The 25769-nt window shown below is 39.3% G+C and overlaps 1 protein-coding gene across 2 annotated transcripts; it reads right to left on the minus strand.

Moving 5' to 3' along the window:
- On the minus strand, nt 1-24665 carry gad3 (glutamate decarboxylase 3). Of its 2 annotated transcripts, none has more exons than XM_056256663.1 (15): nt 24543-24665; nt 18489-18637; nt 17579-17821; nt 17416-17506; nt 9972-10084; nt 9740-9855; nt 9392-9471; nt 9247-9301; nt 7681-7797; nt 7533-7597; nt 6770-6848; nt 5524-5673; nt 1755-1862; nt 306-395; nt 1-183 (listed from the first exon to the last, which is right to left on the minus strand). In XM_056256663.1, exons 1-15 carry the CDS (start codon nt 24563-24565, stop codon nt 10-12), a joined length of 1653 nt encoding a protein of 550 aa, XP_056112638.1. In that variant the 5' UTR covers nt 24566-24665; the 3' UTR covers nt 1-9. The 2 variants fall into 2 exon arrangements, with proteins under 2 accessions (XP_056112638.1, XP_056112639.1); XM_056256664.1 differs by lacking the exon at nt 24543-24665 and adding an exon at nt 19220-19290.
- Between the last annotated feature and the right edge of the window lie 1104 nt (nt 24666-25769).

Raw genomic sequence — 25769 nt, forward strand, 5'->3', positions numbered from 1 at the left:
TTTTGCAAACTAGAGTTCACAGCCCAGACGAGCAATTTCGTCTAATAGGAAGTCCACATCCTCCCTCTGGGTGGCTGGGTTGGAGAAAACACAACGGAAGAAATTCACTTTGTCTTCCAGAGGTTGATAGCCAATCATTGTGAATCCTTCCTCCATCATCTTTGTCTTGATTTTTGGAGCTACCTGTGGGAATTCATAATGTCAGCTTGTAAAGCAGATAATGGGATCACTAAATGAAGACTAATGTGTCTTCTTTAATTTACTGGTTAATTAAGAAATGAAAAAGGCTTAATTTCTTGAGCTACCATGTGAAGTTCTCTGTCTCGCTCAGGACCTGGAGGAATGCTCTGCACTCGTTTTGGGAGATACCAAAAGCAGACATTACTGTGTTCAGGCTGAAATAGAAATACAGAAAATATAAAATCATAAAGCGACGTCGGGAAAGTGTATGTAACGGCTAGGCAGAAATTCAACTGTTGAAATCAGTCATTGCCAACTTTAAAGGTGCCCTAGAATGTTTTTTTTTATTATTTTATAATGTTTCCTGGGTTACCCTTATAATGTTAGTATGTTTTTTAGATAAAAAATAATCATAATTTAGAAATAAATGGCATTTTTCCTAGCCTGCTTTTAGCCTCTGATTTGAACACTCTGTTTGAAGGGGCGTGTCTGCTGTGGGATTCAGTGTAACCGCGGCCACTGCTGTGATTGGCTGACATGCTTGGATATGAAATAGCAACGCATTACATGTGAAACTCTCTCCCGAATACTTTTACTACTGCTATTATACGTTTTTACTATAACAGCTATCAAGATTAACGAATCGTGAGATGTTTTTAAAGTATTTAGATCTATTCCCATCACATAAAATGTTGCAGTGATGAGCATTGAGCAGATGACAGTGTGTTGATCGCGAGAATGAAGATCTTATCATTGCAAAGCAGTTTCTGCACTCTCTCTGCTTTCACCAATGCAAACACGATGATGTAAATACAGTAAGAGCTTCGTTGTGCAGTAACGTGCGTCATTGATTTCATAACGAGTTTGGCAAGTGTCCAGATAAACTCGCGCTGTGTGGAAAGATTGTTCTTTGATCGCTTTCTGTATATAATTTGTTCACAATTTAAATACGATTATTTTCATCCTACTAAAAGAAACGATGTGAAGCTGATATTTTAGTCACTGGCTTGACTTACTGATGCATAAACAGTATTGAACGATTTTGAGAGAAAGATTACCTGTCTGAACTTGAACAATTACACATCAGAAAGTGTTGCTTGGTAGCTCGATCCGAGGCCAGCTCTGTATTGGCCCAAGTTGAGGAAACACTCGGTGAAATGTTTGTAAATTTCCAGAGAAAATAAAATTAACCCATTGTTTCTTCAGAGGCTCAGATGAAGGAACTAAAAAATACTTTTGTGTTCATGTGTACATCCACACTGAGCAACTGCCATGCTTCGGCTGCGCAGTTCCGCCTGGCATTGAGGGCTGGCATTATGCAAATATTTGGAGGCGTACATATTAATGATCCCGACTATTGCGTCACAGTCGGTATTGTGTGGAGAACCGACCGTTTTTCAGGGGTGTTTTTCATAAACGTGAATTAAATGAGAACGCGAAAACAGTCCAGTTTGAGATTCACTCTATGTCATGTCCATGCACTGAACTCTTGTTATTTGACTATACCAAGGTAAATTCAATTTTGAATTATAGGTCACCTTTAAAATATGCGTTTACAGAAACATGGCACTTACTTTTCCTTTGAAGACAAGCTGAAAATCTGTCCTTCTCTTCAGCTTGTAGTAAAGATACTCTCCATTTTCTAGGCAGTAGTTGACCTGTGCTTCAAAACCCTCGGAGCCCTGTATAAGAAAAGAACATTTTTTTTGTCATATTTAAATCACAGAAAAGAATAATAGAACATGATTATATAAAATACTAAATAACAAATATGCTTTGAATATTTTTTGGTTGTAACTGGGGTAGAATTTCTACTTTTCAATTATTTTTATGAACTTATGAAATGCTGGCCACTGGCCAGTTGAGACAAAGGCGGTATATTCATTGAAATTTAGGACACAGTTCCAGCCTTTCTTCTACTTTTAACATCTACTGTATGTCCCAATGAGTCGGCGACAGACTAAAGGAGTCTCTCATACTGGTGGGGACCGCTTGCCTGATCGGAGCTGCCTTCTGTGTCCCAGAGAGCCCGGTTAATATGTTGCGTTATTTTAATGCATGTTCAGTAAACAATAAGGCTTTGCTTTTATCGGACATATCACAGATAGAGAACTGGACTTACTGTTTTTAAAAAAAAAAACGGCACAAACAAAACGATAGACTTCTTTTTATCCAGAGGGCTATGCTGTTTGATCTCCCCTGACTGGAATAATTTTTCATCCTTGAATAATAGAACTTTCTCAGTCTTTGCGGATGGGTGCTCATCCTCCAAATCAGTGTTGACTTGTGGTGTTCCCCAAGGATCTATCCTTGCTCCCATTTTCTTTTCTTTATATATGCTCCCATTGGGGTCCATTTTTAACAAACACGGAGTGTCATTTCATTGTTATGCTGACGACACTCAAATGTATGTACCTTTTAAGCAAAATGACAACCAGAGTTTGAGTGGTTTAACAGCTTGTCAGTCAGATATTACAGCCCGTTCTCATCCCAAGGCGTCATTTCTTAAATTTAAATGAGGCAATTGTGCCCTGTCAAAAATGTGGATGTTGTTTTCGATTCTGCTTTGACTTTTGATAAGCAGGTAAATACAGTAGTTAAATCAGGTTTTTTTTCACCTAAGACTCTTTGCTAAGGTTAAGAGTTTTTTAAAGTTTGCTGAGTTTGAGAGAGTTATACATGATTTTAATCTCATCTTGACTAGACTACTGCAACTCAATATAGGTATTAGACAATCTTATATGAATTGCTTACAAACAGTCCAAAACGCAGCTTCTAGACTTCTGTCTGACACTCGTAAATACAAACATCACCCCTGTCTTACTCTATTTGCACTGGCTGCCAGTCTGTTTTAGAATGGAGTTAAAAATGTCACCTTTTTAAAAAAAAGGTTTTAAATGGCCTGGCACCCTCTTATCTTTCTGACCTCTGAGTATAAACACTCCAGCTAGATGTTTATGGTCATCGAATCAGACATTCTCAATAGTCCCTATAGATTGTGCCATAGCCAGCCCTAAACTGTGGAACAGCCTACTTTTTAAACCAAAAATAAAAAACCTGTCTCTCTGAGTAGACTTATAATCGCTGAGTCAAATGGCCTTTATTTAAACATACATTTTGTGTTTGTGTCTTATTGTCATATTGTTTTATGTCTTTTAGTTTTCTTTTAAATTATTTTGTTCAGCACTCCGTGTGTACCACAGTTTACATCATTTAATTGAGTTGAATAAAGCTTTGGTCAAGGTCACCAATGATCTGTCAATAGCTTCAGATTCTGGTTCTCTCTCCATCCTTATCCTTCTTGATCTTAGTACCACTTTTGATAATGTCAATCACAACCTTTTACTCAAACGTCTATTGTTTTTCTGAGACTGTTTTAACCTGGTTTATATCTTAAGATGACGCCCTAGGATCGCGTCATGTAACTGACGCTAAAGGGTGCCTAAAGCGTCGAATATTGAAGCATGTTCAAAATGATTCCCAAGGCGTCAGTTTCATGACGCCTAGGGATGAGAATGGGCTGCTTATCTCTATGACCACCTGTTTGTTTTTATGAGTGGTTTCAGGCCTGAGATTGGCTCAGTCCCTACTGGTGTCCCCCAGGGTTTAATTTTAGGCCTCTTACTTTTTAGCATTTATATATTTCCTCTTGGATTGCTCTTAAGATCATTATCACTTTATAATTATTTTAATTATCACTTTTACACAGGCAATTCTAAAATTTAAATCCATTTTAAGCCTGGTCAAAATGTATGTTTCTTTTCTCTTACACTGCATTTCTGAGATAATAAAATACCTAAAAAAGTACACATTGTTCCTTTTAAAGACAATTTTGGCTCATCCATATTTTTATCTAAAATCAATATTTTTATTTATAAATATGTCCTCAATGGTGTACAAATACCTCTGCCAATTATCTGACTTAACCTTGTAAACGAAGAATTTATTATCTTTATATACATGGGACGGGTAGGTCCACGGAGGCTTAGTTCGGCCATTTTGAAAAACTATAATAGCAGAGAGGGACAAAAAGTACTAGGCCAACGCGTTCCCACAACGCGTTTTCGTTCAGAGCCAGCGTGACGTAACTGAAAGCAGCAGAAACGGAGGAGCAGAGCAGTGAGAGGCGCTTGATACTGCCCCGGAAAGTTTCACAGTCAGTAATTCTGTAACATTCGTTTGTTTGTTGTGTCAAATTGCAGTTTGTTTGAAATAACAAACCTGTTCACCCGAAGGAACACTCGACAAAGTGCTATTAGAAGACATCCTGTCATAGCTTCTTGGTACATAACGGCTACCGTAGATACAACACGCATTTGAAAAAACTAGGTCTTGGAGAGCACAATTAGTTTGAATGCAAAATACAATTTCACCGCTAGATGGGAGAAATTCCTACACATTGTCCCTTTAATAGTGATAAGACTGAGGTTATGCTCATTGGCTCTCCTCATCAGCTTCGTAAAGCTGGTTTACTAATTTTAAACATGGATGGCTCTGTTTTGTAGTTTCAAACTATATTTAAAAAAATTAGGAGTTATACTTGACTAGAGCTTGTCTTTTGATCCACATGTGCAATATACTGTTAAGACTTCCTTTTAAATATTGCTAGACTAAGCCCTATGCCATCCTTTCCTGTGATTGAAAGGCTTATCAATAGTTTTGTTTTTTTCTCACATTGACTACTGCAATGCACTTCTGGCTGGGGTCCCTAAAACCACACTTAACAAATTGCAATGTGTGCAAAATTCAGCAGCTAGGATCCTGACTGGAGTCAGGACAAATGAGCACATCACTCCAGCTTTCTCCAAAGTCCTTGAACTGGCTCCCGGCCAGGTTCTGTGTTGATTTTAAAACCCTTATGCTTACATATAAGGCACCGCGTGCCCCTCAGTACCTGTCTGCGCTTTTAACTTTCTATACTCCTAAGCTCCTCCCAAGCTGGTCTTTTGGCTGTCCACACTTGTCATCTGTAGGGGACAGGGCTTTCACATCCTTTGCTCCTAGACTCTGGAATGAACTCCCTTCTCATTTTAGAGATGCGCAGAATTTATGCATTTTTAAATCTTACCTAAAAACTTTTTTCTTTTTTTTAAGATTAGCTTGTAGTTGTTTTTTTGTATTCCAGTTTTTTTGTTGTTGCGTTCTTTGTATTTGTCTGTTTTATTGTGTAAAGTGCATTGAGAAGCTGCTTTAAAGGCACTATATAAAATCAAGTTTATTATTATTTCTAACCATCTTAATTTTTTGTAAGGAACTCTCATTTTTTAATCACATTTCTGAATACACATTTTATTTATTTGTTATTTTAAGTGTAATTTATTTTAAAGCTGCCATAAACGTTACCTTCGCCTTCCACATGAGCCACAGTTTAAAGATGTCCACATGCCGTCCACACTGAATGCTTTTGTCCCCGGTGTCATAGGTCACATCATAGTGCTTATCAGGTTGGAAGAGATACTCAGCACAGAGTTGATTACACTCCTGCAGGAGGCCCTGAGAACAACACATGACCTTTACATACCCTTTGCTTTCAATACCTCCAGAAGCATCAAGGACTGTTTGCTGCCTGTGGTGATAATGGGTGAGACACTGGTTTGTCCTGAGCAGTGAAGCTACCCTCTGTTCTTGACAAGGACTCCAAGAAAAAAGCTACGAAAATTCTTAAGATAAAATCTAAATTCACAAGAATGTTCCTAAGGCAACTCTTGAAAAAGTCTTAATTTCTCAAATATTTTCTTAAAAAAAATGACATGATTTGATGTTATTTGATGGAAAGGTGGGTATTGCTGAAGGCTCTCTGACTGAAAAACACCCCAACGCCCGCCTTTTTGCACTTGTCCACATACCTTGTACTAGTACTATGGGTAACACTTTAGAATACTGTTCCTTCATTAATGAATTACTACACAGGAACAAATGAGTAACCCACTATTAACATAGTAACTACTATAAACTAACAAGAAACTTTGATTAACAAATTAGTAAGTAATAGCGCTCAGTAGAATATATAGGCCACTTTTAGCTAATCAGTAACTACTATTTTTCATACCTCACTGAAGACTAAGAACTACTATATACAGGTCCATAATTAATATTAATAATGTAATGAATCAAGTGTTACTACATCCTTCTAAATGAACTAATAATAATTTGGATCAGTATTCTAAAGTGAAGATCATGGAAAAACACTAGTAATGACTAAAGTGTTACCAAATCCATCGGAAGGAATTACTATTCAAAATCTTACAAAAGTCTCAAAAGCTTACAATGACTTCAGTCAATATTAGGTAGTTGTGTTTTTCACTTTAGAATACTGATTTAAATAATTCGTAGTTCCTTTAGAAGGATGTAGTAACACTTGAGTCATTACTAGTGGGTTACTGTTACCTTTTATTATAAATTATGCATTATTCATGTTAATTATGAACCTGTATATAGTAGTTCTATGAGATGTATGAAAAAATTTTAGTTACTGTAGCAGCTTCTTCAGAGCAGTAATCTATGGATTTCATATCTCTTTATCTTATAAGCCTTTATTGATAGACCTTTATTTATCTTTATTGAAAGACCTTTATTGATCTCAGCTCACCTTTCTCTTCACTAGAATGGCTGAGCATTGCAGTGGGACACCCATCATCTTGTGTGGGTTCCAGGTCACAGAATGGGCTCTGGTTGAAAGCATATGAATAGCATGATGATGTTAGATGTTAAAAAAATTCCATCAATTTAAAGTACATATTTAAAATCTAAAATTATTTTTGAAACAGAGGTGAAAGTGGAGGTGGAATCCATTAGACTGAAACTTTTATCAGTTTGATGTACGCTAGAAGCAATCCTGTAATTGCGGGTTCTGACCAACCATCAGTATAAAAGAAAGGAAAGTAAGATGTTTTAAGCACACAGGGGTTATATGCTGTAATACAGTCTCAGAGTAAATGTCAATGTGCTTTCACCACACTCCTTTTGCAGCTAAAATTGTAGAGAAATTACTTGAATTACCCTGCAGAGCACCAAACGGAATGGCAATGAAGGCGGCACTTTGTGTTGATTAAAATAAAATGAAACAGAGGGATGTTGAAGAAGTGTCCAGAGAATCGACTGCTGACATTTAAGATAGATGGAGGAGCCCATTGCATTAAGAGAGATTTCAACTCATTGATAAACAGGTAACACGTCTATAGAAACGTTTAGCACATTTAGCAGAGGCTTTAATCAAAAGCAATTTGTGCTCCACTCAAGGTATACATTTTGCTGCCAATTTTTCTGGTGAATCAAACCCATGACCTTGGAGTTTCTAGTGCCACTGAGCAACAGGAACACATTATACAATTAAAATGATTCATTTAGGTTACCTTTCAATTCCTTGCATTTTCACACGATGTTTGTTTGACAGAAGCAAGCCTCCACCCCAGGCAGCCTAAATGAAGTGAGAACATTAAAGCATTGCATCATTTTTAATAAAATGTACTTAATAATAATAATAATAATCAAACATTTTACATCCACATGCATCCATAGGCCATGGCGCTCACAAATGTCTGCTATTTCATTCAGAGGGTCAAATGCTCCATAGACTGTGGTTCCTGCAGTTGCATTGACATAGAATGGGACCAGACCCTACAGACAGCATACAAGGATTTTTAAAGACATATACACAATCATTCAATGTTTATGGTATGGCGTACTGCAGAAGCCAAACGAGTATATGTGTTGTTGATCTGAATATCAGCACATTCGCATGTAGTTCACAGGTCAGATGCGTAGCTATTGGGGCCTTAAATATTTTTTTTAAATCTTATTTTCTTTTTCTGTTGATGTGTGCATTGCAGCAATTTAAATTTCAATGGCAGTTAATGTCATGTCATGGCAACAGATTTTAAATTAATCTGTTGGTGATGCAACTATATCACAGTAACCTAGTTACTACTAATTGCAACATAGAGAGATACATTCATATTGTTTCCAAATACTCACTGAAGGACTATTCAATATGATACATAGTGATTTTATAAGTTTAGCAGAGAAAAAGGTCTGAATTGTTTAAGCTTCATTTTTAATGTCAATGTCAATTTTAGATTCCAGCCTATTTTGGGCAAATTTAACATGCTACAAACATATAATTTAACTGGGATAACCACATCTCACATTTCTAAAATGGACCATGTCACAAGCTGATATCTAATAGGCTACTACAGCACAACTGTGGAATATTACATCCTATAAGACACTGATTTTGAGTAATCTGCATTTTAGACAATATGGCCAGTTATATGTTATATGGATGTGTTATGTGTAAATGTCGGGAACCGAAAACAAACTTGTATATTACAGTTTTTCTGAATTGCTAAAACACATTTCTTGAAACCCTTGCTCACTTTCTCAAAACCTTAAACACAAAACCAAATTTTCAAACCACATTCAAATTTCCTCTAAACCATTTTTTTTCTGTTCTCAAAATAAAAAAACGCTCAGATCATACACACAGCGAGTCAAAATTATAAACACTACAGATCATTCATTAGACACTACATCAAAATAATGCATGCAGTTAAAGAAAAAAAGTATATTGTAACAAAGTAAACAAATCTTGCAATTACATAAAAAACTATAGTAATGACAACTTACAGTAGGAAAGGTGAATAAATTCTTTACAGTATCCACTGCAATATAGTATTGTACTGAATACTGTATAGTAGTCCTATCGAATGTCTGTATATTCAGCACTTGCATACTGTGAAAATACAGTGACCGCAAAAGCCAAGAAGGTTACAGTAAATAAATGTATATTTATATAAAATGCATTATAGCATTTTAAAACATAAGTGCATCACAGTGTAAAATGTGTTTTAGTGAGTGAGTGTTTAGAGTTTTGAAAAAAGAGTGCATGAGATTTGCACAGTGTATTATCTACCTGAACTTGTTTAATGTTTTACAGAAAGAGTGATTTATTCGACAAATTGGTTTAGACTATTGCGAATTTGGTTCAGGGAATGGGGTTTAGTGTTTTTTAGCAATTCAGAAAAACTGTATTAAATATGTAGCTCAATATCAGCTCATTTGACCAACCTTAGACTTTGCTGCATCAATGCTGGAGTTCAGTTCGGATGAGATCATCTTCCCCCTCACAGAGAGACACCAACACGTTTTATTCATCTTGCTAAACAGGACACACTGAAAATTATGAACTTATGATTCCGTCCACCAACCTTACCTTTCATCACATCTGACGACTATAACATTTTCAGAGCCGATGCCGAGAACTGCTGCAGACTTCTTGATTGAATAATGACTCTAATAAGAAAAGCGAATGTTAAACATGCACAGGCAAACAGCTAACATGGTCTGACCTTTTGGTTTACCATAACAAGACATGAAATGTTTGAATTAACGGCAGTCTATCAGGACTTAAAACACTGCTGTGACACGTAACGTCTGACCTCCCAATCAGTGGGTCAGGAGGTAATAGCTGAAATGTGTTGTGCTATGCGTTTCATTGAGTAAGTGGAACTGTCACAGCACGCCTGGTGAGAGTGGAGGTAACAATAATGAGATCATGTACGTGCGCGGAGGTGAACAGCGCCAGGCGAGGTATCGCAGACATCCCATGGGTCTTCACTGCCGGAAAGAAATGGAACCTAGCCAACAACACACTGTACAGATTGGACATGGTGCCTCCTGCAGAGAAAGCCATTAGCTGTTTAATGAAACACTAACGATTGAATAGTTTCATTTTTCATTTTTCAAAACACAATATTAATGCTTCATGTATTTTTGTGCTTTCAGCTTGTTACCAGGACAAAAGATGCCATCTCCATCTTCCTCTTGCCATCCAATAATTGTATGCATTTTTCTCAGAACTACCTCCTCCATGAGTATAAAAACTGGGGATATTTCATAGGTGAACCTGTAAGCAGAGAAGAACTCAGACTCATACATGCCCTGATTAACTGCAGAAGAAATAGAGGAGAGTGGGAACTGTAACATTTCTGCTTTAAAGTCCGCATGGAAATGGAAATTCACTTTTTAAATACAGTACATCTCAATGATCCTATTACGAACAACTTGTTCACGTATGTAGTTTTTTAAAATCAAAATGTCATAAATGCCATGACTTCTCCAATCATTTAGTCCACTTAAAACTCACCCCTTTCTCACAATATACTGCAAGATCACATTTAGTTCTCAACAACCAATGATACCAAGTCCTCTACATTTCTTTCTTTTTCAATAATCCATTTCACTCGGATGTTGTGACGGATACGTCACAATACGAAATAAATGACCTGTCATACTTTTGTTGAATGCCGACATTGATATACATGTATAATTTCCCCATAATTATCTGCTAAAACATTTCCTTTTAAAATATATATATCATAAACTACCATTCAAACATTTTTAAAGAAGTCTCTTATCTAAACAAGTCTGCATTTATTTGATCAAAAATACAATAAAAAAGTGGTAAAAATGTTTTATATTTTAATATATTTTAAAATGCAATTTATTCCAGGGATGACACAGATGAATTTTCAGCATCATTACTCCAGTCTTTAGTGTCACATGATCCTTCAGAAATCATTTATAATATGTTGATTTGGTGCTCAAGACACATTTATTATTATTATTATCAATGTTGAAAACAGTTGTGCTGCTTAATATTTCTGTGTAAACTGTGATACATGTTTTCAGGATTCCTTGAAATGCATTTAACATGCATTTATTTGAAATAAAAATATTTTATGCTGTCACTTTTGATCAATTTAATGTGTTCTTGCTGAATAAATATTAATTTCTTTAAAAAAAACAAAAAAAAATCTTACTGACCCCAAACTTTTGAACAGTAGTGTATCTGTAAACGGTGTAAATGAATGTCAAATACAAACATTTCATACAGTACCTAATTTCTAAATTTCAAAGTGTTGTTGTAAACCTTTTTCTTCTTAAGTGTATAGGAAACTTAGAAGCGAAGACCAGGAGATGTTGGGATCTCTTTCAAGCAGAAGTTATTCTTTATTGAGGACTTCGCTGTGCGTTGCTGTAGTCATCCCAGTATAGTCTGACTAAGGGAAACGTTCCCGTACAATTTATATACATTTAGGGGCAGGGCTTAACATTGTGATGAACAAAGCATGTAAATGATGTATTCAGGTTTAGGAACCTGCCCTAGACTGAGAGTGTTACCAATCCTAATCCAATCAGCATAACCATTCAAACACTGAGACGCAAGAACAAGAATGGCAGGACTCTATTGCTGAGACAGGAGCTCCAAGAGCCATTAAGAGTTTCAGTAATCTGACCAATACACAAAGCAGGACTGGCCAGTTTCACAGCTGGAAAGAAACGTCTCTGGTTACTCACGTAACCGTAGTTCCCTGAGAGGAGGGAACGAGACATTACGTATGGGGAAATCCATTTTCCTCGAATCATGAAGTCTGATAGAATAACTCTTTTGCTTGCAAATAGCCAATGGCGGTCCCGCCATCACCTGATTGGCTGACACTGCTCAATATAGGTGACGGCGGGCGCCAAAAACCTCAGAATCTTAGCTGAACGAGAGTAAGGAGACTGAGAGTCCCTCCCACACGGCAGGTTACGTAATGTCTCGTTCCCTCCTCTCAGGGAACTACGGTTACGTGAGTAACCAGAGACGTTCCCTTATCGAGTCGGTCTCTCGACATTACGTATGGGGAACAATAAAACCCCCGCCGCGTGGGAGAAACCCCGCCCAGCTCTCAGGAACAGACACCGGACCTGGTTGAAACATCTATTGGCACAGAGCCAACTCGGCATCTGCACCAACGAAGGCCCCTCCCATCAAGCTAAGCACGCTGAACTGAATGGAGGGAGATTGCAGCAAGTGATTGGTGCTTAGGAAAATACTGCCGGCTATGAATGCGGACATAACAAAGGGCACAATATAGTGAACATGATAGCTATGCTAATAATAACTCGCACTGTCTGACGACTAGTCGAACCGTGGCTAGAGCGCGCGCCATCGGGGCAGTCTAGCCTAGTCCAACGACAGCTCAGCTTTCTCTCCCTGCACTGACAGACATGTGGTGCGAATGAAGGGATATTCAAGTTATAGAATCTCGCGAAGGTATTACGAGACGACCAACCTGCCGCGAAACAATGTCTTGAATAGACATGCCTTTCGCCCACGCCCATGATGACGCCAAACTCCTAGTGGAGTGGGCGTGCACCCCTATAGGGAAACGGCTTCCCGTGAAGCATAAGCCAGCCAGTGCACAGCCTCCACTATCCAGTGAGATAGCCTCCGTTTCGACAGCGCGCCGCCTCTTAGCACCCGCGTACCAGACGAAGAGCTGCTCTGAAGTTCGAAACTGGCTAGTTCTGTTCACATAAGCACGCAGGGCACGCATGGGGCACAAGCGTACTTCTGAGATTTTGAAACACTGACCTCATCCGGGCAAAATGCTGGAATTGTAACCACCTGGGCTCTGATGAATATACGCAGTAGATAATAGCCCCATAATAGCATAGCACCTCAGTAAACAACAAACACATAGCCGTAGCTACAACTGTGAGTAGACGAGTTAGCACAGAATAGCCAGTTGTACTGAAGGAAACGGGGCAACATAACAGCATAGCACATGTACGTAACAGCATCGGTCGCTGTAGCGCATCCATGCATGTACATAACGCAGCATAAGTCGCCGTAGCGACAGAACTGCGTAGAGACAGAAACTGAGATGTACAGTTCGATCAGGATGGCTAGCTGCACGGAAACGGGGCAGCATTACAGCATAACACATGGTAAATTGCACATCCGTGTACGTACATACATTCAGAAACTGTGAGTATGCACAGTAGATTAAGATAGTAACTATGCACAAGCATAGTTACATTTTTGTGTACAAAAAACACAGCGTCAGAGGCATAGCGACATCGACTGTAAATACGTAGTTAATCGGAATAGCCGGCTGCACTGAGGATACAGGGCAATATATAACGGCATAAATCATAGACACATATCAATGTACATAACACAGCGTCTGTGGCATCGCGCAACAACTGTGACTACACAGTAAAAGAGTAGCCAGTTGCACTGAAGGGTACAGGGCAATATATAGCGGCGTAATAGTTACACATATCAGTGCGTTGTGTGTACACAGCGTCAGTTGGATCGCACGACAACTATGAATACGCACTGCGTAGTAATCAGGATAGCCATTTGCACTGAATGACACAGGGCAATATATAATGGCATAAATCATTACACATAACAGAGTGCGGTGTGCACAAACACAGCGTCAGTTGCATCGCACGACAACTATGAATACGTAGTAATCAGAATAGCCATTTGCACTGAATGACAAAGGGCAATATATAAGGCATAAATCATAACACATATCAGTGTGTAGTGTGCACAAACACAGCGTTAGTTGGATCGCACGACAACTATGAATACGCACTGCGTAGTAATCAGGATAGCCATTTGCACTGAATGACACAGGGCAATATATAAGGCATAAATCATAACACATATCAGTGTGTAGTGTGCACAAACACAGCGTTAGTTGGATCGCACGACAACTATGAATACGCACTGCGTAGTAATCAGGATAGCCATTTGCACTGAATGACACAGGGCAATATATAATGGCATAAAACATTACACATAACAGAGTGCGGTGTGTACGTAACACAGCGTCAGATGCATCGCGCACGAACTGTGAATACGTAGTAATCAGAATAGCCATTTGCACTGAATGACACAGGGCAATATATAAGGCATAAATCATTACACATATCAGTGTGCAGTGTGTACAGCGTCAGTTGCATCGCACGACAACTGTGAATACGTACTGCGTAGTAATCAGAATAGCCATTGCACTGAAGGACACAGGGCAATATACAACGGCAAATTCATATAGTGTGCAGTGTGTACATAAACACAGTGTCAGTTGCATCGCGCAACAACTGTGAATACGTACTGCGTAGTAACCAGAATAGCCATTGCACTGAAGGACACAGGGCAATATATGGCATAAATCATTACACACAACAGTGTGTAGTGAGTACGTAACGCAGCGTCAGTTACATCGCGCAACAACTGTGAATACTTACGGTGTAGTAATCAGAATAGCCATTGCACTGAAGGACACAGGGCAATATATAATGGCATAAATCCTTACACATAACAGTGTGTAGTGAGTACGTAACACAGCGTCAGTTGCATCGCACAACAACTGTGAACACGTACTTGCAGTAATCAGAATAGCCATTGCACTGAAGGACACAGGGCAATATATAATGGCATAAATCCTTACACATAACAGTGTGGTGTGTACGTAACACAGCGTCAGTTGCATCGCGCAACAACTGTGAACACGTACTTGCAGTAATCAGAATAGCCATTGCACTGAAGGACACAGGGCAATATATAATGGCATAAATCCTTACACATAACAGTGTGGTGTGTACGTAACACAGCGTCAGTTGCATCGCGCAACAACTGTGAACAGGGCCGTAGCTAGAGGATTCGGGGCCCCCTGAAAAAATATTGATGTGGGCCCCCACCACCCTCCACCAATATCATATACTGTACAATAGATGAACATGGAGGCCCACATAACAGAAGATGGTGATGTTGTTGTAAAACCTTTATTTTAAAAGTTAAATGTTTATATAAAAATTACAACTAACAAAAACTAACAAAAAAGCAAGAAATTGTTAAATAATAATAAAACCAATTTTTAAAAAGTAGCCTAATATTTTTTTTTCCCCCATCAGTCTGTTATAATTCATAAATCAAAAAGTAAACATTTAAAAAATTGACAAGAATGCAGTCTAATTAAAAAAATAAAAGCATTCATTGTCTTATTTTTTAATAAAGATATTATGGAACTGGTAATATTATTAAATAAAGCGAATACATTTATTCATCCAAGTGCAGTGTGTTGTATTCATGTTTTCTCGATGTTTTAAATATCATCAGCCGGCAGGTCAGATGCATAATGCAATGCGTCGTGACTCGTGTATTTTTTTTTAAAACTCTAGTTACAATACTGTAAAAAGACAGGAATTTAGACCACGTAATCATTCGGTCGATTGCGGCGCGCACCGATAATAAAAAATGACTGTACACGGCAGACTGTAGACGGGAGTTTTCTAATTCCCAGCGAAATAACAATATATAACCGGTCTTTAAGAACGTCTTGATCGACTGGGATACAACCACTCTCCTTGCCTCCCTCTCCGTCTTTTCCTGGCATTTCTGGTTCCCTGATTTGTTTTCTTTTCCACGACATTTTTCAGTCAGTTAGTCTCCTGCTCTTCCACCAAGTTCATCGTTAACTTCAGTTCAGGCTGCCGCCTCAACTCTGATTGGTTCTGTTCACGAGCTGGGGCGGGACTTACAATTTTATTGGGTCCATCTGATGTTTGTCACTGACTCTGACTGAATAATTAATACATACTTTAGGTCGGACTAAACCATTTTTATGGAGGTAAGAGAAGCAGATATTTGGAAAAATATTTACCCAAATTGCACGTTTTTGTGGTTTTCATTTAAATCTCAGGCATACAACTAATATAAATATTAGAATTATTCATACTACAGGGGCCTAAATAGTATAACTGCTGGATTTTGTGGGGCCCCCTGGGCAGCGGGGGCCCCTATAATTGTCACCACCTTTCACCCCACTAGCGACGGCCCTGACTGTGAACACGTACTTGCAGTAATCAGAATAGCCATTGCACTGAAGGACACAGGGCAATATATAATGGCATAAATCCTTACACATAACAGTGTGGTGTGTACGTAACACAGCGTCAGTTGCATCGCGCAACAACTGTGAATACACACTGTGTAGTAATCAGAATCGCCATACAGGGCAATGAATGCTGCGGCGGGGGCTGGGCGCCAGCCACCGGGAAAGCATTGGCTGCTATATGAAATGGTATAGCTCGTCCGCGGCATCATGCACGGGGACATAGATCGCCATCTCCTCGGGTTTCCCCGAGCTTCCGCTCTGCGATGCGTCTCCCGTCTATGAGCCGGGTAATAATGTTGGGGAGAGAAGCTCTTTTGCTGAGACATGTAATGTACCTTGTTATTGAAACAGAACACAGCGGTTTCAGAAACAACACATTCTCGTCGAACTCTGGGCGGGAACACGCCCTCTTCGCACCGGTCCGACGAACACGTCCCGCGCTCTTTCCTCCCTGACACGCACATCAGGAGCGCTGTTTTTTTTTTTTTTTTTTTAGCGACTTCCTGAACTGCCTCTCGCTTCAGCTTTACGGCCCGCGCCGAGGCCACCTTTCCGACGGCAGCTCCTTGGGCGCTGTCCACTCCAGCACCATATCTGCCACCGCCTCAGTGAGAATGGCCATAAGCTCCGCATCCAAAGAGGCGAGGGCGCCTTCAGACGGAGACTAGGACCATTGGCGTCGTCATCGTCGTAACCGAACGAGATAATTCCCGTGCTTCCTCAAGAGGGCGATAAATGGCCTCAAGAGTAACTCACGGGCTCTGCCACGTGAGGATGGCGTGGACCTTGGGCCGACGTCAGCGCCTCAACAGAACCCGCGAATGGAGATCTCTGCCGTCTCCCGGTCCGCGGCTCGAAGGCGGCAGACTGGGGAGAGGCAGGAGACACAAGGTCGTCGCTACGTGTAACGGCCAGCCTTGCACGAAGGATCTGATGGGAAGCTCCTCACAGGCGGGACATCCCGATCCCTCGAGTGCCGCCTCTGCGTGGTCCCGACCCAGGCACAGCACACAAGTTGTGTGCGTCCGGGGATTCAATGGGTCCACCACACGGGCGACAAAGAGACATAATATAATCCACCGGAACGCGAGAGGGGAATTAAAACTCCTTAATATACTCCGCTCTGAATGCGTACATCAACGGTGAAAACAGACTCGAGTGAAAGATTCTGAGGTTTTTGGCGCCCGCCGTCACCTATATTGAGCAGTGTCAGCCAATCAGGTGATGGCGGGACCGCCATTGGCTATTTGCAAGCAAAAGAGTTATTCTATCAGACTTCATGATTCGAGGAAAATGGATTTCCCCATACGTAATGTCGAGAGACCGACTCGATAAGGGAACTCTGCATTTATACCTCAAATGCTAAATTCAGTTTATATAACCTAACTAAATATTTAATCAAATTTGTAACACTACAGTGTTCATATGATTATTTTCTCTTTTTATAATTAAAATATGAATGTTAAAGAAATTAAACTTAATGAATGAGTCTCACATGTTTGTATTTGCTGTGGACGTCAACCATTCTCCTGCTAGACCAATAATGTCAAGTCCGGTTGACAGCTGGTTGAAAAATCTCGGATGGCCTAACAACATTAAAGAACAACATTAACAAAAGCTTCCACAAAACACCACTGTGTTATTTTGCTTGTTCTTACCTGTTTTAACTCCATATTTCAGTGTGTCTCTGCAGTCCACCAATAGCTGCTCCAGATTATCTGGCTGGTCAGGGAGCTCCAGGCTGAATCCCTCCAGACCTTCCTTAAGCTGGTGAGGATAGTGAAAATCTACAACTTTGGAGCTGTTTTTCAGGGATTTACTGATGTAGGCCAGCAAGATGTTTACCAGCTCCTGCAGGAAGTGCTTGGTTGCTTCCTCTCCCTCTTCAGCAGGGAGCAGATCTGCGCAAACACAAAAATACACGACATTCTCACAAATTATTTGTGCTTCAGGTACAATGGAGTTGAAAACAGCTGCATGACATTAACAGGTTGGGCTGTCAATCAATGTATGGAGGTTATAATTTACACACCAGCAATGTACATTCTACAGAAGCAGAGCAGTTGCAACACAGTTCTGTGGTTTAATTTGCATTTTACATTTGAAAATGTAAACACATTTAAAAGCGCTCTGATTGGAAATAATTTGAATGCACTCTACTGGATAAACATATTTACTTTGTTGAAGTAATTGCAGCAGAATTAAAAATGAATCTTTTGAAAGCTCACATTAAATTAATATTTGCATTTACCTTTTCTTTCTTTCATGTGGCAAACGCTTTTATCCAAAACGGCTTAGAGTGAAAGTTATACATTATATCATTTCGTTCCATTGGAACATTATTTGAATAGATAATTGGATGTCAAATCACACAGAACGAACTGCGATTTGCACTTGCTTTGAACAAGTTTGAACTTGTTTCAGTTCATACATTCTTTACATTTGGTATTAAACTGAAAAGAGCTAAATATCCCACAATGCTGGGCTGTATTCCTTTTCAAAAAATGTTTCTAATGCAAGGGGAAGCTCAGACATTTCACCACCCTTTCATCTGAGTGTTTGCTGTACCTTTGCTGTGGATGCAGCTGAAGTCATGGGCTGCGTGTCCACTATCATATTTCAGGGCGTCATCAGAGTTTCCAAAAGAACCTGTATCCTGTTTGCTCTTGTCTAAATGCCGTCTATCAGCTTGTGTGAACTCCATGTTTCCAAGACACCTGCAAACACAGCATACCATCTCAAACACCCACATTATTATTTTGTATTATTTATTCATGTTAAATTAGTTTTAGATTTATATTTCCGTTTAAGTAATATTGTTCTTTGTCAATTTTAATATTATTATTTCTAATTTTATATAGCTTTATTTTATTTTCATTTCAGTTTTAGTCACTTCAGTTAACCAAATTCAATTTATTTTATTTCAGTAAACTGACAAGGCAACATTTCTACATTCCATTTAATTTTTTTAAGTTTCAGGTTTCATCTAATATTTAGTTTATCTCAGCTTTATTTCAATAAATGAAAATATGTTTTAATAGTTTTCGTTTTATTTAACAATAACAACACTGACACACAAAACTTCAGAAATGTCATGATACCACTTCAATGAAAAATCAAAACCGAATTGCTATGATAACAGCACAGTGAACAACCACTTATTTGAACACCAATCACTGATTATGCTAACACAAATTACTGCAGATTCAGATATAGAACAGTATGATGAAATTAAAAGCACTGAATGGCATTGTAAGTTTGTAACATATAATAATGAACAATAAGTCAATGTAGTTTACCTTCTTATTGACGCATCCACTGTTGTTGACTGTTAATATCTAGAGTCTGTGCCAAATGGCGGAAAGTTAAAAAAAGCTCCAGTCTCCACCCCAGGGTTGAAAATCAACTAACCTTAAGTAAAACTAGGTGTGGTCATAGCCCATGGCTTTCTGTCCCAATGAAAGCAATGATATTACATAAGGATGAAAACGCCATCAACTTTCAGACTCTCTCTCTTCTTTTGTTAATTGATATGAATGTGTTCATTCTCTGCACTGGATCGACACAGACAGATGCTCAAGCATGAAAAAAATCAAGCGTAGTGTCAGTTCTGGCAGGTCACGTTAGTCAAGCTCGCATCAGCTGACTTTCAGCTGATCCACGTCTAGCTACTGTATAGGAATACGACGCCATCACAACATTCATATAAGCTCCTTCAGTATTATCAGCAGCTATCATGTTTCTCAGGAGCTAATTACCCTCCTCCATCCCCAGCTCCTCCTCTCTTCCAGTCAGCATTTGGCATTCTGATTCCCCTTTGAATCAGACTAAATTCTCGAATTATGTTGTACATTAAAATATTGAATTAATGATATCTGCAATACATCCATGTTGGTTCTGTTCCGTTTACCCTAAGGGGGGTTATTGCTTCTCTCCCTGCGGGGAGTTCTTGCCCAGAACAGAACCATACTGCCAATCCAAACTGTCAATCGTATTTGACGACAGTGGTCCTGACAGAAAGGGGGTTTATATGAAGATGGCCAAATCTTGAAGCATTCAAGTGACAGTAGCTCTGCTCTGTAAGGCCAAATTTCTCCCCTTTATGAATCCTGCTGGCTTGTTTCCAACATGCTGTACATGTACAGTAGGCTACATCAGGGGGAAAAAAAACTTAATCTTTGACCAGTCATGTTTCCTTTTTATAAAAATTGTCAGAGAGCTAGCTCTGGCTTCTATTTAAAACTCAATTATCACAGACAAATAGGCCTAACTAACAAAATACACCATTCATGCTGTTTTTTTTTCAAGGCTCCTGTATACCTTCAATTCAATTCAATTTATTTATAAAGCACCATTAAATCAATTGAACTGAATAGTGTATACCTTTTAAAACGTATCACAGTATTGAGGGAACATGTAAAACCTCTTCAGATTTGTTTTGTCTTTGACTCATATCTCTTAATTAATTTTGCCAACAGTATGTCTACATTTTTATTATTTTCTTTTTATGTCTAAAAAGACGGCAACTTAGCTTTTCAGCAAGAGCAGGCCAGCAGAGCTCGGTCTTTCAAATGGTGTGCAAATAGCGTAGGCAAAGTGAATAGAGGCAATAGCGAGTTATATATGAAGGCTTGTTTTTATTTTCATGGCTTTTAATCAAGCTCACCATGTTGCTTTCATCAGTCTCGTTGGCTAAATCTATGTTTAGTCCTTGAACATTACCTTGCCTGGAACAGATGCAGCCATGGTAACTTCATTGAATGAAATAGTCCCTTTGTACATTAATCTGTATATGAAGATTTTATGTATTGGTAAAACACTGGCTAATGGACAGCTGTTTTTTTAGAGAGCGAACAAAGTATTTTTAGATGTAATTGCTTCCTTTTGAACACTTATTAGGCCCTATACCCAAATACGAGGTTATTGCCATTTTTTGTTATGTGTGATGCTTGTGATGATAGATAGGCCTAGATAGATACACTGAACAAAATTATAAACGCAAGACTTTTGTTTTTGCCCCCATTTTTCATGAGCTAAACTCAAAGATCTAAGACGTTTTCTATGTACACAAAAGGCCTATTTCTCTCAAATATTGTTCACAAATCTGTCTAAATCTGTGTTAGTGAGCACTTCTCCTTTGCCGAGATAATCCATCCACCTCACAGGTGTGGCATATCAAGATGCTGATTAGACAGCATGATAGATGATTAGGCTGCCCACATAAGGCCACTCTTAAATGTGAAGGTTATCAGTATCTGCAACTAACTCTAAAAGTGCTTTCTGGAACTGTGATGGCCCGTGTGTCATTATAATTTTCACCTACAAAGTCAATGCCATAGTCTTTTATGTCAGATGCATTAAGGACAGTTTTTGGCTCAATATAATCATACCTCATATCAGGAAACAAACTGCCTAGTACTTCAGGTTTGACTTGTTTCCATGAGTCAAAATGCTCTTTTTCTTAATTGGTCTGCACCCAAAAGACACAGGAATGCAGCAGTGGTGAGCGGTGACATTTTTAACTTGTATGCTGGGTGACGCATCGTGTCAAAAATGCACCTGGTGCACGTTGGATGGGTTTATATAGTGTTAGCTGCTCAGTTGGTTACTCTTATGACACATGGCAATACAACTAAAAGTTTCCTAATATATTTGACCATTTATTGAAAGTAGCCTACATTTACATGTTGATGTCTTCACAAGCATCCGTAAAATCTGTTCTGTTAAGTTGAGATGTGTTCGCAAAATATGCTGTATTTTTGTCATTTTTATTAAGAATTAAAAGTAGGCTATAATACAATACATAGTAGCCTATTATAAGTAGAATTTCATTAGAATAAATGTAGCCTAAGTATAATATAAATATAATTATTATTTTAAAAAGTAAGTTGAAATAATGCAAATTGATGACTTAAAGCTGCAGTCCGCAGTTTTTCCTCTTTGTCTGTTCGAAATCTGCAATTGCAGTCATTTGCGGAATTATCAACTTTACGTGAGTTGTACCTCGGTACAGCACAGCGCGGATGAATCCAATGTTTTGAGGAGAATGTGCAGCTGTCAGTCACCGCGCCGGTGTGGATACTGGCATTCAGAATCACAGATTATACTTTTTGGAAATATGACCCACATAAGAATTTTCACCCTAAAATGTCATCTGAACAAGTAACATCCACTTTTGTTCTTCTGACCAACTAAGGGGAAAAAGCATAGCAGTAAATCGTGCTGATTAAATCTAACGATCGCTTATCATATCACGTCAAACAGTGCAAATTATACTTTGTTCTCAAATGGTTAATGTTAAAAACATCAGCTTTGCGTGACTACATTTAATGCCCTTCAGATTATTATCCTTGTTTTCACATGGGCCCGGTTGCAGTCTCTTTTTCCAAACTCTCAGTCCTAAGTCTATTGCATTTTACAACAGGTGAATCTCTAGTTGTCACTGGTGATTGTCGTTTGAACCTTTCTGGATCCGCCATCAAATTAATAAGTCAAATTAATAAGTTTAATTATATGTCACAGGTCGGGGCAGGCCAATCAGGCTGCACCCACCCCTGAGACCCGTACCACCCTTGGGGAGTCGGACAGAGGCCAGGCAAGGATGACAGACAACAAGACTTCAAGTAAACAGTATTTTATTGAATATAAAATTGTATAAAAGGTTTAAAATGGTGAGTCTTCTGAGCAGGGTCGTTCCGTCCGGCGGACCCACCGAAGGCCCACAGAGTGCAGTGTGGGGGGTGCTCTGGTGGCAGCTTTGCTGTTTTCCAATGGAAGGGACGAGTCGGGGCTCACGACTGGGAGGCTGCTGCAGGACAGTTCAGGTGCGCATTTCGGGGGACGTATTCCCTTCTTCTCAGGGGGAGAACGGGCCGAGACTTACGGCCAGAGGAACTGTGGTGGAGTAGTTGAGGGGCGTGTTTCGGGTATGTACTCTTCTTCGCAGCGAGAAGCAGACAGAGAACTTACGGCTGGGGAGCTTCACTGCAACGCAGTCAGGTGAGTATACAGGCACGTAATCCTCTTCTACCGATGACAGACAGAGAACTTACGGCTGGAGGGCTTCACTGCAAAGCAGTCAGGTGAATATACAGGCACGTAACCCTCTTCTTCTACAGGTGACAGACAGAACTTACGGCTGGAGGGCTTCACTGGAAAGCAGTCGGGTGAGTATACAGGCACGTAATCCTACGTGTCCCTCTTCACAATGGGCTGTCAGATAATACACTCAAAGGTCTGTGGAGTACAACAGTGTTAGCCTCTTCTATGTCTTTAGAACGTGATAGAAACTCAGGTAAGTAATGGACATCCAGCGGGTTTAAAGGGATACTCCACTTTCTTTGGAAATAGACTCATTTTACAACTCCCCCAGAGTTAAACTGTTGAGTTTTACCGTATTTGAATCCATTCAGCCGATCTCCGGTTCTGGCGGTACCACTTTTAGCATAGCTTAGCATACATCATTGAAGTGGACAAGACCATTAGCATTTAAAAAAAAAAAAAAATGACCAAATGACCAGTTTTGATATTTTTCCTATTTAAAACTTGACTCTTCTGTAGTTACATCGTGCACTAAGACCGACGGAAAATGTAAAGTTGCGATTTTCTAGGCTGATATGGCTAGGAACTATACTCTCATTCCTGCGTAATAATCAAGAAAGTTTACTGCCGTACCATGAGAGCAGCAGGCGTAATGATATGCCGCAGCGCCTGAAAATAGTTCCGTTGTGTTGACGGAAGGTTGCCTATTTTCAGGCGCTGCTTCAGCCACTTCAGCGGGAATCCCGCCCTGCAGCCGATTTGATTTTTGACATGACCAATGAAAATTTTAGAATCGGCTGCAGGGCGGGATTTCCACTGAAGTGGTTTGCGAAAAAAATCACGCGTTCCGTTGTTATGGGTCCGGCGGAAGGCAATCTCGGCGAAGATTAGTTCCGCCTTGCAAGGGAAAAAGTTGGAATTTCGTCACCTCGTGACATATATCAAGTGCTGTGAGAAAAGGCTATAAATCTCCACCTCCAACATCCTCACACGAAATATAGCGTACTAGCCGAGACACCTTCTTTATGTGTACAGATCAACAGATGTGACATAATGACGTAAAGGCATGCTCGAATTTCACGCGAAAATCCACCAGTACCACTGGAATTAAAAACATTATTACAAGCTTACCGTTTTGAATCGAGCTAAGGCAAGCAGATAGTTTTGAACACTGGCTGGTTATGTACTTGCTCAAAAGTTTATTTTGGATCATTTTTAACCCAAAAAAGTTACGGACTGGAGCTTTAAATGCATAGACTATCATTAACAGCCTCAGATAGTTACAGATATGCTTACAGTTTTCGTTAAAAATAAATTTCCCTATGGAGAAAATAAAATGCTAGTGTCAGTTATGACTTTGTTCCCCCACTTGATTTAGTCCAGTTAGTCTTGTATCAAACACAATATGATTTTCTTGATCGAAATCTGGCAGCAGCAGCACATTTTTCAACATGGGCGAAAAGTGGTTCAAACTTAAATGTTATGAAGCGGAGAGAATATTTTTGTGCGCAAAACAACAACAACTAAAATAAGATATATTTTAGTTAAGATATAAAATACATTACTTAAATTACAACCTACCCTGAATGCTGTTGAGTAAACATTCCCAAGCAAATATGGTCTCCTCTTCAATCTGTCTGTGGTTGCTGCATTCATCTATTCAGTTCACAATAAAAAGGTCATTAAACTCACTTGACAGTGGATTCTGTGTGTTAGTGAACAGAGTCTTGAATGTCATCCAGTTGTTTTCCACACGCGTAAAACCGGTTCTGTTCCAAGGCTAAAAGGCAAAAAAATTATTTGAATTTCCAACCGCTGACTGTGCCTCGATCATTAAGAGGCTGATGGAAGGAAAATTGTAGTTGTTAAGAAGCACTAAATAAACGTTATGTAAATTTTTAACTTAAAATAGTCACTTCAGATTATTACTTCAAATAAAGTTAGAATTAGGTTATAATGTATGTACCTTAGTAAAAATGTTAGGGCACAAACTGCAGTAGGCTACACAAAATAAGTGCATTTATTTTAGTTTGAGCATTGCTGCCTTTTAAAAAGGGAATTCAATATGTCTTGATCTTTGAGATAAAAGTCCATTGTTCAAAAGTTTAAAAACGTAGGCTACTGTAACTTTCAGAACACAAAACTTCCTCCCTTGTCTCCCAAGCTGATACTCCGTATATCATAACTCACAATATCAAGAAACAAACTGCCTACTTCAGGTCTGACTTGTTTCCATGAGTCGGAATGCTCTTTCTCTTACTTGGTCTGCGCCCAAAAGACACAGGAATGCAGTCCTCCTTCGCGATTCAGGTATGAGACCACAGTTATATTGTCTGTCCTGACCAGTAGCCCCTCAGATGGGGTAAGAACCGTTTGAGTGCCAGAAACACTGCCAGCATCTCCAAAAATATATATATCGTTTGATAAAACTGAAATTCTGCTGATTGGCCCTAAAAGCATCCTTTCCAAATCTCACAGTCTCACTCTCAACATTGATGGTTCACCTGTCCACCCTACCCCTGTTGTTAAAAACCTTGGCATTTTGCTTGACTCCACCATTAGCTTTGATCCTCATTTCAAATCACTCATTAAGACTGCCTTCTTTCACCTCCGTAACATTGCTCGCCTCCAACCCTTCCTCTCTGTTAGTGATGCACAGACTTTGGTTAACTCGATGGTCACGAACCAATCTCTGGTTCGGATTGAGACAAAATATACTTCAACGTCAGCATCTTGAATTAGAGCAATATTTAGGCGGCGTAAGTCCAAAATCCGACACAAACCAGGATATTTCTTAGAAGTGAAGTT

This window comes from Rhinichthys klamathensis, unplaced genomic scaffold, assembly GCF_029890125.1.
Source record: "Rhinichthys klamathensis goyatoka isolate OS25496 unplaced genomic scaffold, OSU_Roscu_1.1 h1tg000127l_1, whole genome shotgun sequence".
NCBI lineage: Eukaryota > Metazoa > Chordata > Actinopteri > Cypriniformes > Leuciscidae > Rhinichthys > Rhinichthys klamathensis.

What these genes read in the sequence shown, in the direction of transcription:
- gad3 (XM_056256663.1), bottom strand. Translation starts at nt 24,565, where the DNA reads ATGTTTACTCAACAGCATTCAGG. An exon ending in TCCACAGCAAATACAAACAT is followed by an intron (nt 10,085 to 17,415) that starts GTGAGACTCATT and finishes CTCTGCTTACAG; the next exon opens with GTTCACCTATGAAATATCCC. An exon ending in CCATTCTAGTGAAGAGAAAG is followed by an intron (nt 5,674 to 6,769) that starts GTGAGCTGAGAT and finishes TGTTGTTCTCAG; the next exon opens with GGCCTCCTGCAGGAGTGTAA.